At 43.2% G+C, this 15225-nt stretch overlaps 2 protein-coding genes across 11 annotated transcripts in view; one reads left to right on the top strand and one right to left on the bottom strand.

Moving 5' to 3' along the window:
* LOC109448346 (acylphosphatase-1) overlaps window positions 1-2628 on the top strand; it is a 42245-nt gene extending 39617 nt beyond the window's left edge. For 9 of the 10 annotated variants that reach the window (XM_088797414.1, XM_088797410.1, XM_088797409.1 and 6 more), the window contains 2 exons: window positions 853-1004; window positions 1941-2628. In XM_088797414.1, coding sequence (XP_088653540.1) covers window positions 853-1004; window positions 1941-2063 — 275 coding nt within the window. In that variant the 3' untranslated portion in view covers window positions 2064-2628. Of the gene's footprint in view, window positions 1-852; window positions 1005-1940 lie in introns of those variants that run through there. The other variant, XM_088797415.1, reaches the window with a different exon arrangement.
* Window positions 2629-8815: 6187 nt separating this feature from the next.
* On the bottom strand, window positions 8816-15015 carry EIF2B2 (eukaryotic translation initiation factor 2B subunit beta). The gene is made up of 8 exons (XM_019733697.3): window positions 14682-15015; window positions 14474-14594; window positions 14166-14314; window positions 13103-13266; window positions 12412-12507; window positions 11694-11831; window positions 10594-10660; window positions 8816-9384 (listed from the first exon to the last, which is right to left on the bottom strand). The coding sequence occupies exons 1-8, from the start codon at window positions 14998-15000 to the stop codon at window positions 9227-9229; spliced, it is 1212 nt and encodes a 403-aa protein (XP_019589256.2). The 5' UTR covers window positions 15001-15015; the 3' UTR covers window positions 8816-9226.
* Window positions 15016-15225: the final 210 nt, after the last annotated feature.

Below are 15225 nucleotides of genomic sequence, written 5' to 3'. Positions count from 1 at the left end.
TCTGGTGTTTCTGCACTTCTGCATGTGCCTTTTTCCCGTCTGAATGCCTTTCTACTCCTTCAATTATCATGTCTTTCTTTACCTAAGGTCTCAGATTAAATATCATTTTGCCAGGAAAGCCTACCCTAACCTCCTAAACTGGGTTTGGTTTTCCTATTATATATTCATTCTTATCCTGTGTTTTATAATACTTATGTATTTAAATATATAATACAAATATATAACTTAATTTACAACTTAAATTATTGTGTAATTATCTGCTTACTGTTTGTCTCACTTATTAGACCTATTAGATCATAAGCTTCATCTGTCTCATTCACTGCTTGGCATAGCACCTAATACAAAGTATATACTTATAAATATTTGCTGAGTGAGTGAATTAATGTGTGCATAAAGGCAGGTGCTGACAGGATGAGAGTCGAGATTAGGAAGGTTATTATGGAAACAGAGAAAAGCAAATAAAATGGACATTATAGTGAACAGAGATCTTGGTGATAGATTGGCTATGGACGAAAGATGACCTTGATTTCACAAACCTGTAAGAAGTAGGCAGAAATACTGCTCTTGTCTCTTTGAGAAAAACTCTGACAGCAGAATCCTAACAAGTTAAGGAATGCCTCTGACGTGGATTAAAAAGACGAGGGCTCCATAAGGAAAAGCTGAGAGACGGGTCAGTCCGGAGGCTTTAGTTGCATCCATGGCCAGTAAGTGCCAATTTCAAGCAGTATTAAAGTCACATGAAAGAAGCCTAAGAAACATCTTACTTTCCCTAGATATTTGGCCCTGACCCAGGGTCAGCATTGGTTTCCCACCATATACACCATAACCTTCTTGTTTCTGTCTTTCGTTTAGGGGCCATTAAGTTTAATGATGGCCTGAGCATAGAGGAGAGCTATCGCCTTATTGAAGCTCTGTCCCGGTGCCAGCTACCATTCCAGTGTGCTCATGGGAGACCGTCCATGCTGCCATTAGCTGACATAGACCACTTGGAGCAGGAAAAACAGGTACAGGAATGACTCATGGGAGAAGAGGAAACAGAGTTTACCTTCTGTTTCTTTTCCAGCTCCTGTTATCCAAATGTAATCTCTCTTAATCCTTTCCAAAATACGAGATTTTTGAAAAATGTGCATTGGGAGTTTTATATAAAGTCTCACCATTTCATCTTCTAGCTCAAATTCAAAATGAAGGTTAGGCAGAACTGTGAGATTATACACTTGATGCCTTTGTATTTTTTAAGCTTAACACATGTACAAACTGAACATCTGTTGCCTACTAGCTCTAGGTTTGATAAGATGCAGAAGTTCTCTCTGGGGCTACGGAATGTTGGTAGAAGCACAGCAAATTCACTGCTGGCTAATGGAACCTGAACAGCCAGTTGCTTGATGCTACTTGCTGGAAATGGTAGCCATCCCCAAGGGTCTTTAGAGTTAAGATTTGGGGATCATCAGGCAGGGAACCAAGCTTAGGAGATTTCCACCTTCGGCTCTGGCCCTGATTACTCAGCAGCCCGGGAACAATGATGTGGATAATACAATAAAGGCATAGAGTGGCTTAAATTAAAGAACATTTTCTGTCCTTGTTAAAATCTTAAATGAAACAGAACATGAAGGCATAATTGGAATGTTCATGTTACTGCTTTCCAAAATCTTTTGCTTATCTTTCTTGCTAAGGGCTATAAAGTCTTCTCTTGCATGGAGCTTTCAGATACTTGTGTTTTCTGACTCACCCAGTAGATTTTACTCCATTAAAAACTTTTTGTTTCACATGACAATGTCCCTATTCTTGAGGAGATGAGAATCTCTTATCCTACGGAAATCTATAATCTTTTCTGAAGCAGGAAATTAGATCTCTAAACAGATTTGAATAGTCATAATTAGGAAATATTTATATGCTACTTGGCTTTTTATACTGGTAATTGGAATTGTTCTTTCTTCCCATAGATTAAACCCAATCTTGCAAAACTTCGTAAAATGGCCCAGGCCTGGCGTCTCTTTGGAAAAGCAGAAGGATGTGATACAAGGCAAAGCCTGCAGGCATCCATGCCTCCTTGTGAGCCACCATGAGAACAGGATTATGGGTCCGTAAGGAGCCAGAGGGATGCTAAGTGTGTGCCTCTCAGCAGACAGCATGGCCTGCAGGCCCCGTGGAGGCGTGACTGAATCAGCCTGTGCACACGGGCAACGCACCAGGCTCGCTGGAGCAGATGCTGGAGCCAGTCCAGGAGCCAGATGGAATTCAAGCTTAAAGACAGTTCATTCATTTGCATCCATGGACAAGGGAGGTTGCCCTATAATATCAATTTTTCGGTATCTTATTTAGGGATAAAATTTAATGATTGTCTTCCTGTCTGGTTAGTTGGTTTGTGGTTTTCTTGGGGGTAGAGTGGGATTTTTTGGTTTTGTTTTGCAGTTTTTTCCAGCTCATAGTTTGCACTGGTGTGGTTTACCTGATGCTGAGTTCCCAGGGATCAAGTTCACCTTCGTCAACTGCCCACAGCCGTGCTCCATTGGTCTCCTCCTTTACCTCCAGTCTTCTTCGCTTCCCTCTGCGGCTTCTTTACATCCTAAATTTTAGGCTTAAAGAGTTTCTCTACACTCAATAAAAATGCTGTCTGCCGTCTCCCATCAAGTCTGTAGTTAGATTATTTTAGGGATAAAAACTATTGATAAAGAGAAACAAGGACAAGGATAGAATAAGGAAAATGTAAAGTCCTCCTGGTTTTTCGTTTGTTTTATTGCCTTTATAAAGACTCAGACTGATGTTGTTTATATCCCAAACCAGTTAAATGGTGAAAGTACTATGAGCTAGTTTCTTAAAATATGATTTTTTTGTACTTTATACAGTATCTCTTTACGTGAAAGCAATTTTCACATCAAAATGCAGCATTTATTCTTTCAACCTAACCAGATGTGTTCTCCACATTTTTTCAGGAGACAGGGTTTTTTTGGTCCCTTTCAAATTATATCTTGGTTTTATTACAATGTGCCTATCTAATGGCCTCATAATTTCATTTGGGACCAGGACTGAGCTTTCTGCAAATGGCACTCTTAATCTGTATTTCCCCCCATCTATTTAGATGACTTGATTTCTGGTTAATAAAACTTAACAGACTAAAGTCCTATAGAAGGAAAACAAAAAAGCACAAAAAAAAAAAAAAAAAAAAAAAAAAAGAAAGAAAGAAACAGCTGGTCATGTTTGTTGCAACTGGGATGCTATACAATGAGAAAGATGCTGCAATGAGAACTTCCACTTTTGTATTTCCTGACCAGCCTGCTCAAATTGGCCTTTGTATCAATGGAATTATTTTCCTCAGTTTTTAATACAGGAAACAAATTTGTGCTCATGGAAGAAAAGTTTGTTTGCCAGAAGCCCTGCAGTGAATCTTACAGGAGCAATGAAGTATTGCATTCATTAGTGTGTGCCTCAGAGAAGGTTCAGGGAAAGCCTTCAATGGTTTTCAAGGGGATCCTTGTAGAATTACGTAATTGGAACCCTGAAGAATAGACACCACTGTCTAGAAATGGTCTCTATTGTTCTAAATACGCATAAACGGTTTCATAGACAGGGAGACATGACCTTAGAAAGGAGGGTGTTTTCAGGGGATTTGCAAGGCTGTCAGGGGCTCTGCCTCCAGGCCCAGTGGGGTGCCGTGGCCTCTGGACCTCTGCCTCCACTCTCCGGAGCTACACGGAGGCCAGCTGTCTGGGGAGTTTCAAAAATCTTTTTAGGTCAGACCAATTTATGGGATTAAAAAAAGTGTCACAATACCTCTTACATTAGGATGATGGGGTGCAGCTTCAAAAGGTTTTGCTATAATCCTAAACCACTGTTTTCTTGAGAATAGGATTAGAAAAAAATTGTCCATAAATTATGTAACCAGTCTTTCTAGCAAACCTGAATCAATGTAAGAGATAATTATCCTATTTTAATAATTTATAAACTCAGTAGCATGCATCAGCATAAAACCAACCTATTAGCCAACAATATCTAAATTACTTTTATTATTGCCTGTTAGGGTTTTGTTCTGTTTGAACGTAGGTGCCATAAGAGCAAAGATAATGTTTAGTTTTCTAACACAAACAGTAATCTTTAACACCTATATGGTCGTTTTAGGTTTATAAAATAATTTTTACATACCTTATCTTGAATTTCTTGGCAACGCATGAGATAAGGTGGTATATTTTCCCCATTTTACAAAAGGGGAAACTAAGGCTGAAAATCATTAAGTGGTTTATCTAAGATCACACAGCTAGCAAGTAAAGCTGAGAGGTATCCAAGTTTTCTAGCTCCAATAACAAGAATAATAGTTACCATGTTACACATTATTAATAATCCTTACAATAGTCCTCTTAGGAAGCTAGTATCTCTCTTTTATGGTGAAGACTACTAAGGCTCAGAGACGTTAACTCGTTTGCCAAGGGCCTAGCGATGAAAGCCAGAATTCAGACCCAGGTCCGTGTGACTTCACATTGCACACTCCTTCCCATTTACCCCAGGTGTCCTGTATAATACATTTTTAATTTATTGGGGATTTACCCACTTGTAAACTTAGTAGTTCAATTTTATTAGATTTTGGTTGGTGGAGGCTTTGTTAACTTGAGAGTAAAACTTGAAGCCATTCTGGAGAATTCCTTTTTATAACATCCATCAAAATTTTACTGAGAAGTAAAGCTGCATACCTTCAAGAAGCTTAGCTTTAGTCAGGAAGAGAGGCAAGGAAATTGATGGTAGAATAATAACTTCCTCTAGGTTTAGGGAGCACTGAGTGACAGCTATGTCTATTAGCTGAGGTAAGAGAGAGTTCTGTCAGAATTAAGGCTATAGATGGCAATAAGGGCTAGTATCAGAAAGCTTAAGAGTGTAGGCTAGCAGGAAGGCGAGAGACGAGGAGGGGCTAGGGCAAGGTCCAGAATTCTTCCTGGGGATCTGGAACTCCAAGAGTAGTTGAGAAAGGAGAGATTCTAGCCATCAGACGTCAGGGCAAGGCAAAGTCAGAACAAAGGACAGCCAGCATTTGGGACTAACAGACAGTGAAAAGAACACAGCAACCAAAACACGCAGAGGAGGAGGGGGCCAAGTTCTAGGCTGAGGAAGCCACGCCTGGTGAGAACAACAGATGCAGCCCATCAGTTCCTAGAAAGCACTGACACCAAGCTCAGCTGAAGCGGCACCAGAAACGGCAGTTTCTGGCACAAAGAACTCCCCCAGTCTGCCACCTGAAGTGCCACCCATTCAATCAAAACCCTTTACACTTGCTGGCTAATGAGAACGGATGGGTATTTCTACCGTTGTATGTCCTGCCTGTTTTCACCCTTTCTGAGCTGAAGCTGCTCATCGACAGTGAGATGACAAAGGTGGGCTCAGGAGAGGAAAAGGAAGTCTGGGAAACCAAAAATCTGGGTAATCTGCACCAAATAAACCCTCCCTTCTATCCTTCCATTAATTCATTTATTCATCATTCAGTAACTAGTGAGTCCCACCTAAATGTATTGCATCAGAAATTGTGGGGGATTTAAAGAACAAAGAGGCTATCCTATGGCTTAGGATTTTCCAAACCCTTGGATAATTTTCACCTGTGGGAATCTAAGTATCTTACACAGTGGCATCTGTTGAGCCAGTAAGCTAGTACGACACAAGCAGCAGTCAGAAGAAGCTAGATTTGGCCTGACTTGATTCTTCACAACTTGCTTGACTAAACAACTACTCATGTTTACTGCAAAGAAAGGAGTACCCAAAGATGGTCCCCCCTCCAAAAAAGTGATTTAGAGTTGGCTACTGCTATTAGTTTATCATTATTCAAGGTATTTCATCACCTCTCTTTTATAGTAGTTAACTGCAGAATTTTGCATATAAATTATGAATTTTAGGAATCTTGTCAAGTTTTTTTCTAGGCAGGTCTTAATTTAAATGTAACATGCCTGAAAAACCACTACTGAAAGGCTCCTTTTCAGCACAGTTTTAATATAAACATCAAACAACATCTCAAGTGTGGTTAGGCTTACAGGCTGCCCTTTCTACTGTGTAAGTGTTATGAAGAAGACTGAAAGCTTAGATATAGCTCTTAACAATAATTGCACAGCATCCTGGAACAGCTGTATGGTGAATGAAAGAATAATTCAGTGCAAAGAAGGCCAGATATAAAACCCTTCCAAACCACATTTCAAAAGAGGTCCTTTGTGTCAACTAGGTGCATGTCTGCAGTGGGAGTTTTTGCAAGGACAGGTGAACAGTATGGGGCCTTTACAATAATTACATCACCATCTGGTACTATCTTGATGGCAAGTTCTGATGTGCTGAGTTTTCTACATGTGTGGTATTATAGAGCCATGTAGCTCAGCGACGGAACTGTGACTGGCAGCCTTCATTAACCCAAAGACTGAGGCAACAGATTGCTTGGAGAAATGGTTTTGAGCCCATCTGTATTTTTCTTTCTTTGAGGTATCACTTTACACTTAAGGTTTTCTCGGTAGAGCATTTTTCAGACTTCTCTGAGGCTAAATTAGGAATTTCAGTTCCTTATTGGAGTTCCAAGAATGGTGCCTTTCCTGCTCTCTGCCCAAATTGGAAAATACAAACAGTGAGAAAAAGTGTCTTTACCAACTATATTGAGTAAGTTTTATCTAACTTGGTTTATTTAGTACATTCAGAAGCCTTTCACATCCGTGGAATCTTCTGTTAATTCTCTCCAAGCTAAAAGTTGTTTTTTGTTTTTCCTAATGAGTTTCTGGGTTCTGCTCGCAACGGTGGTGAGGGACGCAGGCCAAGGCTGATAGGTAGTAAGTTGATATGGAACCCCTGTCTCCCTATTCAGATCAGGTTCTCCCTTTCCAATAGTTACTCTTCCTCAAATAGGAAAAGGGAGAGAAGGAACTAGAAAAAAATAAGGCCTATAAATAGCTTTCTGGGATTTACTTAACTGAGGTCCTAAAGATTCTAAAGAACATGCATTTATGCAGTTCTTCTGTTCTAGGTACTGTAAATGACCAAAAAGAGGCAGAGCATCTATCCTGGTAACCGTCATCCATCTCAGTTATGCCTGGAAAGGATGTTGGTGCTAATTTTAGACCCAGAGACTAAGATGTACAAAAGACAAGTATCACAAAGCATTTCTGGAGCCAGAAACAGATTTAAGTTCCTTGACTCACTGCTGCTTTTACTCCAGACCACACAATTATATCCAAGTGAATTGCTGTTAGAATTGGTGCCTTCAGAGGAGACAATTGCTCATAATTGGTAGCTGTAAGCCACTTCACTGAGAAAGCGAGGGGTCTTAGATGCTGGGAGAAATAATTGACAAACTGAGGCCTGAGTGAGTCAGGCTTTTCTGAGTCATAGAACTTTGGGGTGTCTTTTAGACTGACCCTCTCGATCTGGTTTTTTCCCTCCCTCAGGGAAGACAAGAGCCCTAAGGCAAAGATCGATCTCAAGGAGGTATCAAGAGTAGAGGCCTTTCCCTCACAGCCTGCCTCTGGCCAGTGTTTAGCCAAGAGTGGTTCCCAAACCCTGTTAAAATCCCTTGCAGGGGCTTGTTAAACATGCAGGAGGCGGGAGGCTGGCCTTTGTGACAAGCATTCCAGGGGGTTCCCTGCACACTCAGTCTGCTTTGGACGAGTACTTCCCAAATACATAGACCATCTGGATTACCTGGGGAGACATTTTAAAAACATAATCACTGAAACAGTACACAGAAAAGATGGAAACAATATGCAAACAAACTAAATAAAATTCGATGTCCTCTTGCTTACAAGTTTGGTGTTATTCTTCCAGACTTTTATCCTATGCATGTACATGTTTTGTTTTCCTAACGTGAGGGTCACGTTATGCATATTGCTCTGCAGTTTGGTTTCTTTCCCCCTGTTTGTTTTTAATCAACAGAATATAAAATGGACTTCCTTACAAATCTATCCCATTCGTTACCACAAAGGTCACAGATCAAATGCCTACAGGGGCTAGGCAGATAACATAAATAAATTAAGTGGACCTGGGAGGAACTGCAGAAAACTGGAGGTTTTCCATCTACTGGGATCAGAAGCTACCCAACTCCAGCCAGCTGCTGTCATTTGGGAATGTGGGTCCAGAACCGCCAAGCCTTCTGAGTTCTCAAGAGAAGCAAGAAATATAAATGTGTTTAATGTGCAGTCTCCAGATTTTTAAATAATGGTAACTAATTCAAATTAAATACTGAGTGAATCAGCCAAAATCCTGACACTGTCCTCCAGCCACCCTTTTGAAACCTCTACTGCAGTGGATACAAAATGTTCCACGGTAGGTCACACTTATTTAAAAACCTTTCTTGCTCTTAATGAACAGAACACAAATGTTATTGCAGAACACTCGGGCTGTGACGTCACAGCTGCTACGATGGACATTCTTGTCTGTATCTCTGTGTGCTTGTACCAATAATTCTAGAAGTGCAGGTTCAAAACTGCCCTAGAAAAGACTGTACCAATCTATAATCCTATTAACAGTAAATGAGAGGGTCCTTTTTCGAGGAAGCTTTAAACAGATTCCCAAGTGCCACTCCAGAGATCAGATGCAGTGGGTCTGGGATGGAGCCCAAGAATGTTTATTTTTTTAAGCTCCCAGATGATTCTGATCATCAGAGAGGTTTTGGAACCACTGTCTTAGATGACTAACAAGTTGTTTGGGACCATTTCCAGTGAATTAAAAAGGAAACTGTAAATACTTTCATTTGTACTTCTCTGTTTTAGACTGTTACCTCTAATTACAGCCCTCTAGGAAAACAGAAAAGGGCGCTGTTGCTGATGTTTCAAGCAGTTCAATCAGAGCAGAACAATAAATAAACCAACTCAGGAACCTTCAAGCAGCTTTTATTGGCATAGCCTACGAAAAGGTGTGGTAGTCATTTCTGAGCAAAAACCTGGATACCAGCAAGCTATTCAGTGTTATGTTTAACACGCCACTGAACCAGAAAGTTTAAGTTCCTGAAACAGACGTCCCAGGTCACCAAGAGGGTCCAAAATCAATAGGTCAAGCCCTGCTACTCCGTTAAGACCTGAATGGCAAAACGAAAAAACAAACAAAACCAGTCCTGGATATGCATCCTTGTTACGGGATGATGGAAAAGGCAGGAGACAGTTTCCAGTTTATTTAGGTTGACTGCAGTTCACTCCCCCATTACAAGGGGGATGCATTTCCGCAGTGGCACTCGGTCTCCTCTCCATTCCGGGTCTGCCTCGGCAGCTTCTGCTTAGGATGAGTGGGGTCATAGGACATGATCATCAGGATGGTAGAGTTCACTCATCAGGCGGTAGATGTAGGAAGGTGCATTCCCACCAATGTTGGAAATAAAGAGGGTAATGAGCTCTGGGGGAACGTAGTCAAACACAGGGCAATGAACGCCGACCTTCTCCAGCATGTCCCCTGAAAGGCAATCACATGTGCTAAAGATAAGAGGGTCCCGCTCTAACGACTAAGCAGCATGTAGATTCCAGGTTCAATGATGCAGGCACACTTGCCACCCTGGGAAGGGACGCTGCCACAACATGAAAACCAGGAGATGACACCATGTCATGATACTCCCTGCTGCAAACTCTCCGATGCCTCCACAGTCCTTGCACAGAATTCAAACTTGGGGTTGCAACCTTGAGGATCTGGCCCTTCCCCACCGCACTACACCAATTACAATGCGTACCACTCTCCCTCGTGCTCGTTACTCTCCAACCATATGGCCATCTTTTTCCAACTGGCTAAGCATGTACCCAACTCAGGCCCTTTGCACCAGCACCTGGAACACTCTTTCCTTAATCTTCACGGGGCGGGTTCTATTCATTCAAAACTCAGCCGCAATGTCATCATGTCATTAAGACTAAGGTAGTCTCCTAGCCACTTTCCATCTCGTCATCCATATTGTTGTCCTAACACATGCCAGGCCCGGACATTTTCTTGTCCATCTTTTGCAACAGAATGGAAGCTCTGTGGGGGCGGGGCCTGTCTGTACTGTTAACTGCTGTACCCCTAGTGCCCAGAATAGTGCCTGGGACATAGTGGGTGCTCAGTAGACTTAACTATTTCTGAAAGAATGAATATTTAAATAAGTGGAGGAAGTTATTCAACTTCCAAGAAGGATCACCACCGCAAGTACTAAGCTTTGCTCCCCGAGGGTGTTTAGGGTCACAGGGAACTATTGATGAGGCTCACTGAACAAAGCTGCCTTCAGAAGTCAGAGAAACGGACCCCAACATACAAAGGTACCCAGGTGACAGGCAAGTATTCTAAGTAGAGCCTGCTTCCTTTGGCAGCCAACAAAATGACTCCTTACAGCAACTGAAAACAAGTATATTTTCCCATTGGGTTGTTGCCTGTGTCTCAAACAATGCGCAAAGCCAAACCCAGTCAATGCTGGGTGATCCAACCCACCATGGCCCAACAACTTCACTAAAATATATTAGTTTCAGAACACAATGAGCCTGAGCTAGATCAGGGCTTCAGGCACTCTAAGCTGCTAAAGAGAACAAGCCCCACAACAAGTATGATTCAAAAGTACAATGGGACAGCATTCAATCTCACTGACCGCCAAACAAAACAAAAAGACCAAAACACACACACGTGCATACACACACACTTCTGTACCTTCTGTGAAGGGCAGGACTTCTTCAGGAGTCACAAACTTGTGAAATGAATCCTCTACATTGGGGAACTGGAAAATGAAAAATTAAAAAATTAAAAAAACAAAAAAACACAAAAAACCCAGAGACCCAGCAATTCTATTTTTAGGTCAACACCCATGAGAAATAAAAACATATGTCTGCATAGAAACTTATACCCACATTTACAGCAGCATTATTCACAAAAGCCAAGAGGTAGAAATAACCCAAATACCCATCAACAGATAAATAGATAAACTGTGGTACACCCATACAGTGGAATATTATTCAGCCATAAAAAGAAACAAAGTACCATGTCATAACTCAGACGAACCTCAAAAACATTACGCTAAATGAAAGAGGTCATAAACAAAAGGGCATGTACTGCACTTCTTTTATATGAAATATCCAAAGTAGGCAAACCCAGAGACAGAAAACAAATTAGTGATTACTAGGAGAGGGGGAGAAGAGGGGAGAGGGAGTAATTACTTAATGGGTACAGACTGTTTTTCTGGGATGATGAAACTAGAGAGTGGTAGTTGCACAATGCTCTGAATGTAGCAAATGCCACTGAACCGAACACTTTAAAATGGTTAATTGTGTGTTATGTGAATTACACCTCAACTTAAAAAATAGAGACCTATAAATAGATTGATATTTTCAAAGCAAATAGCTTCTATCACTAATGAAATGACTCTTCACTTAGTAACTGTTTGTATTCAGGCTACAGAGGCCAGGCCCTGGAACTATGACAAATAAAACAAACTCTATGTTCCTAGTGTTAACTTGCTTGGCATTTTCAGAAATGGTCAGGGTGACGAGGAGTGGTGGCAATGTAAACAAAGGGCCTTCCCCAACTATGTATTGTTCTGACCTTACAATTTCGACTTCTTAAAGCTGACAGATTGTAAATATGATTTGTTTTTCCTGGAGCAAGACTTCTGTGGCTTTTCCCAGCCTCCACTGGATCTAATCCATTGAGTAAATGAAGATAAAGAGAAGCCTCAGAGTAAGTAGATTGAAGGCCCAGAGATCAAGCCCATACTTTGGCTTCCTTCTCCGTTGGTTAGAGACAGACAGACATACCTGGGGGGAAAGCTTGAACATAGGAGCACAGACGATCAGTGGGGTGGAATGGTGTTTTGCTGCCAATGCTAGAGTGTGAGTTCCTGTCACAGCTCTCAGGGCACCATTGGCCAGGACGGTCTTTGTGCCAATGATCACCTTTGGGACAGGAAGAAAAATGTGAGCCATCCTGGAGGTAGAGCCGCAAAAGGGCCATTGGGTACAACAGCCTGACTGCTCAGACCTGCATCTTGGCACCCTGAGGGTCACACAGCAGGAGAGGGAAAGGAATTCTAGGCTCAGGACTATAAATTCTAGTTTAAAAGTGGGTTTCCAAGGAAAGAATGAACATAGCACAGGACAGGAAACTGCAGTGTCTCCTGCTTTTAGCCTTGTCTTCTGGAAAACTATATGCCACACCTCCTGAGAAGCAGGAAGCCTTTCTATGCCCACCGCCAAACTCTCTGAGCATATGGGGGGAGCCCTCTACTGGATCCCTAGCAGCTGACATGCTTAGCTTAGTCCCACTTCATTCTTTCAATGCAGTAACCAAAAAGAAGCTAATCCAAATGAAAAACAATGATACAGACAAAGGGAAAAAAAAAATTCAGTTAGTAGAATAAAAAGGCCCAAGTATGCAATTTTCGCATGGATATTGTAGGAAGGAGGGAAAAGGTCAGCATTTCAGAAGTATATAATCTTCATGAATGCAGCATAACGTAACTCCAAATACACCCACCTTGTTGACTCTTGACATAACAGCAAAAATGGCAGCGTCGGTCATGACAGTTGTCTCAATACCTGCTTTGGACAAATTGACTGCCATTTCATGACCCTGCAATAGGACAGAAAAGTTGATGCTGGGACAAAGAGTGAGAGATAGTGAAGGACCTCTCAAATGTAACTGGATATGGGGAATTCTGTGATTCTGGGCTTATCAACACACAATTTTCAACACATAACTAACTCATTTTTCTACCTGTGGCAGGTATTCTCTGGTAAGCTGCAAGGAAGCCCAAGGGAAGCTAATAAATGTTTAATACTCCACAGCAGCACTAGAACAGCCAGAACTGGAAATACTACTTGCCTGCATAATCAGGCATAGCTGACGAGACAGCTCCTGGCTCATTATTTTACAACATCCTGCATCCTTACAGAAGAAACCTACTATTTACCTAGGGATTGAGTGAGGTCACACCAAGCATCACTCATCCCCAAGGTAATTTACCCTATTTTGATTCCTAAAAGAATCAATTTTTATCTTTTCTTGGACCCAGCAGTTCACCCAACTTTCTCCAACCAATGTTTGAGAACATTCACAGGGTGAACAACTTGAAAATCCCCTTCGTGTTTTGACTTTCTCTTCTCAATGTCTTGCTTATCAAGTCAAAGTTTGTCCTTTTTCTTAGCAACTCCAGCAGTCCCCCTACCTGACAGAAAGGAGCACACTCGGCCACGATGACGTGGAATTTCCTCTTCCGGGCAGCTTCTTTGAGGAAGGCCTCTACTGTTCGGGAGAAGCCAATGGTCATAATCACCTCATTGGAGTGGATGTGCTCCAGAGCCTGGGCCGCAATGTTCTCTGTTGTCCCTTCTGCAAGAACAGGCAGTTTTACAAGCAAAATACGAAACTGCCGCAATATGGACAGACATGACAGAGCACAGAAGAGAATGTGTGCCTGTCACACAGACTGTCCACCTAGCAGACCCTGGTAACAGAGGGTTAATGAACTTAATGTGAAATGTCACGTTTTCTTAAAACCCTGCTCCTCTGGGATCTTCTACCTGCCCTCTTTCCCAGCAGTACGCTCATCATCAACTTACCCCCTGCCTTGCCATGACAGCAGCTCCTTTACAACTGATTTTGAAGACAATGAATCAGGTAAGAAATAGCCCAATCTGGGAAATCTCAGCGTGGTAAGAGTGGGGTAAACAGAACTCACCCCTAAAAAAAAAAAAACTCCTCTAGAAGATGGCCACAATACCGCCACCTGAGAGGGAGGCCACAGAAGAAAAATAGGGGAGGAATTTGGAAGCAGCAGCTCAGTGCACAGACAGACCCAACTTCTTCCTCCCCTGAAGAACACTGATTGTAATGAGTATCTGCAGGTCTCCTAGGTCACAGGCAACGTGGATGGTGTGTGTGTGTGTGTGTAAAAAAATTCAAGAGAAAGTTTAGTGAAGGAGGGTCTATTAGCCATAGTTTTAGGAACTTCATCTTCTTTAAAATGAAAATAAAGCTGTGTCTTAAGAAGTCTCTGCCACAGTGGATTTGCAGTCTACAAAGGGTTGGTCTGTACGGAAATGAAGAGCGGGTTATCTTAAGTCCTACCACCTGTTGCTCCCCTTCCTAATCAGGATGGAGGACAAACCTCTGAGCGCCAAGAGTACTGGTTCTCTCCTGCGTCTGCTTATGAACAACTTCCAGGGTCTTCTGTTGTTCCCTCATTTTTCTGCAACCTCTCCTGTCCACTTAGGGATCAGGACTCTTACCCAGTTCCACAAGCAGCTCATTAATTGCCTCAATGATGTTGGACTGGAGTTGGGGATAAGGGTGGCTGAAATCCTCGCTCAGGCCTCCAGCTGTCAAGAGTTTGTGCAAGGACTCCTGCTGGTCGCTCTCATCGTTGCGTCCGTGGAGTCTACGAAGGCAACAAGACCAAAAGAGGGAGGCAGTAAGGAGGTGTGATGATTTAAGTAACAAGACCTGTTGAGCTCCCATAAAGGCTCCAAGTGGGGAGAGGGGCTCGTGCAAAAAGCGTCACTGGGTCCAACCCCGGGGCCCAGGACGTGGGCCTGACCTGCCATACTCCTCCCGGATGATCCGCAGCACTCTCCGCACCATGTTGCCCACGGTGGTCTCGGAGGGCTGCGCGGCCGTCATCCTCCGGCCCTCTCCGCGGATCAGTTCCATTAGCTCCCCTGCAGTCCGAGAGAGACAGGGTGAGCAGAGCAAGCGGGCGGGAACGGAAAGTGGCGAGGGACGCGACGGGGCTAGGTCTGCCATACCTGCGTTGCTCCAGCGTTGGTCGGTGATGATTCGGCGCAGCAGCCCCAGGGTCTCCCGAGCCATATCCTCAGAGCAGCGTCGCCCGCCGCCCCGCTTCAGGGCCTCCACGAAACTCTCGATCCTCTCGGATAACTCCGAGCTCTTGGCTGCGGCTCCTGGCATCTCGAAAGAAGCCGCCTTGACGGCGGAATCCACACCTGCACGGCCGCCGGGTTTGCACTTCCGGGGTGGACGAGGTCGGCTTCCGCTTTGCGTGAAAAATTCCAGTTTGGGAGACAGCAGGCCACGCCCCTCGCTGCCACCTCCCGCCCCTTCCATCTGGCTGAGCCAATCAGAGACGTGGGGCTCCCGTTGAGTTACAACCAAGAGCCTGAGCGCCTTAAGGCACGAGGACCTGGACTGGCCTTTCCTGGCTCCTCAGACGCTGAAGAGGTGACCCGTGAGGCCTCCACAAGATGACAAATCCCGTTGCCATGGGAACATCCAGTCTAAGCCTGCCACCCGGTTCCGAGGTCGCGCTGGAGAAGTTGCCTCCTTCTTTCC

The sequence above is a fragment of the Rhinolophus sinicus genome, chromosome 3 (genome assembly GCF_057876585.1).
Source record: "Rhinolophus sinicus isolate RSI-liver-muscle chromosome 3, RSI-T2T, whole genome shotgun sequence".
NCBI classification, from domain to species: Eukaryota; Metazoa; Chordata; class Mammalia; order Chiroptera; family Rhinolophidae; genus Rhinolophus; species Rhinolophus sinicus.
The sequence above is the reverse complement of the archived record's forward strand: the minus strand, read 5'-3'. Positions and strand labels throughout refer to the sequence as shown.

Excerpts from the sequence above, each read along its gene's own strand:
- EIF2B2 (XM_019733697.3), bottom strand. The coding sequence starts at position 15,000 with ATGGAAGGGGCGGGAGGTGGCAGCGAGGGGCGTGGCCTGCTGTCTCCC. Across the intron at positions 14,315-14,473 it reads ATCCGGGAGGAGTATGGCAG|ACTCCACGGACGCAACGATG; the intron begins GTCAGGCCCACG and ends TTGCCTTCGTAG. Across the intron at positions 13,267-14,165 it reads TGAGCTGCTTGTGGAACTGG|AAGGGACAACAGAGAACATT; the intron begins GTAAGAGTCCTG and ends CTGTTCTTGCAG.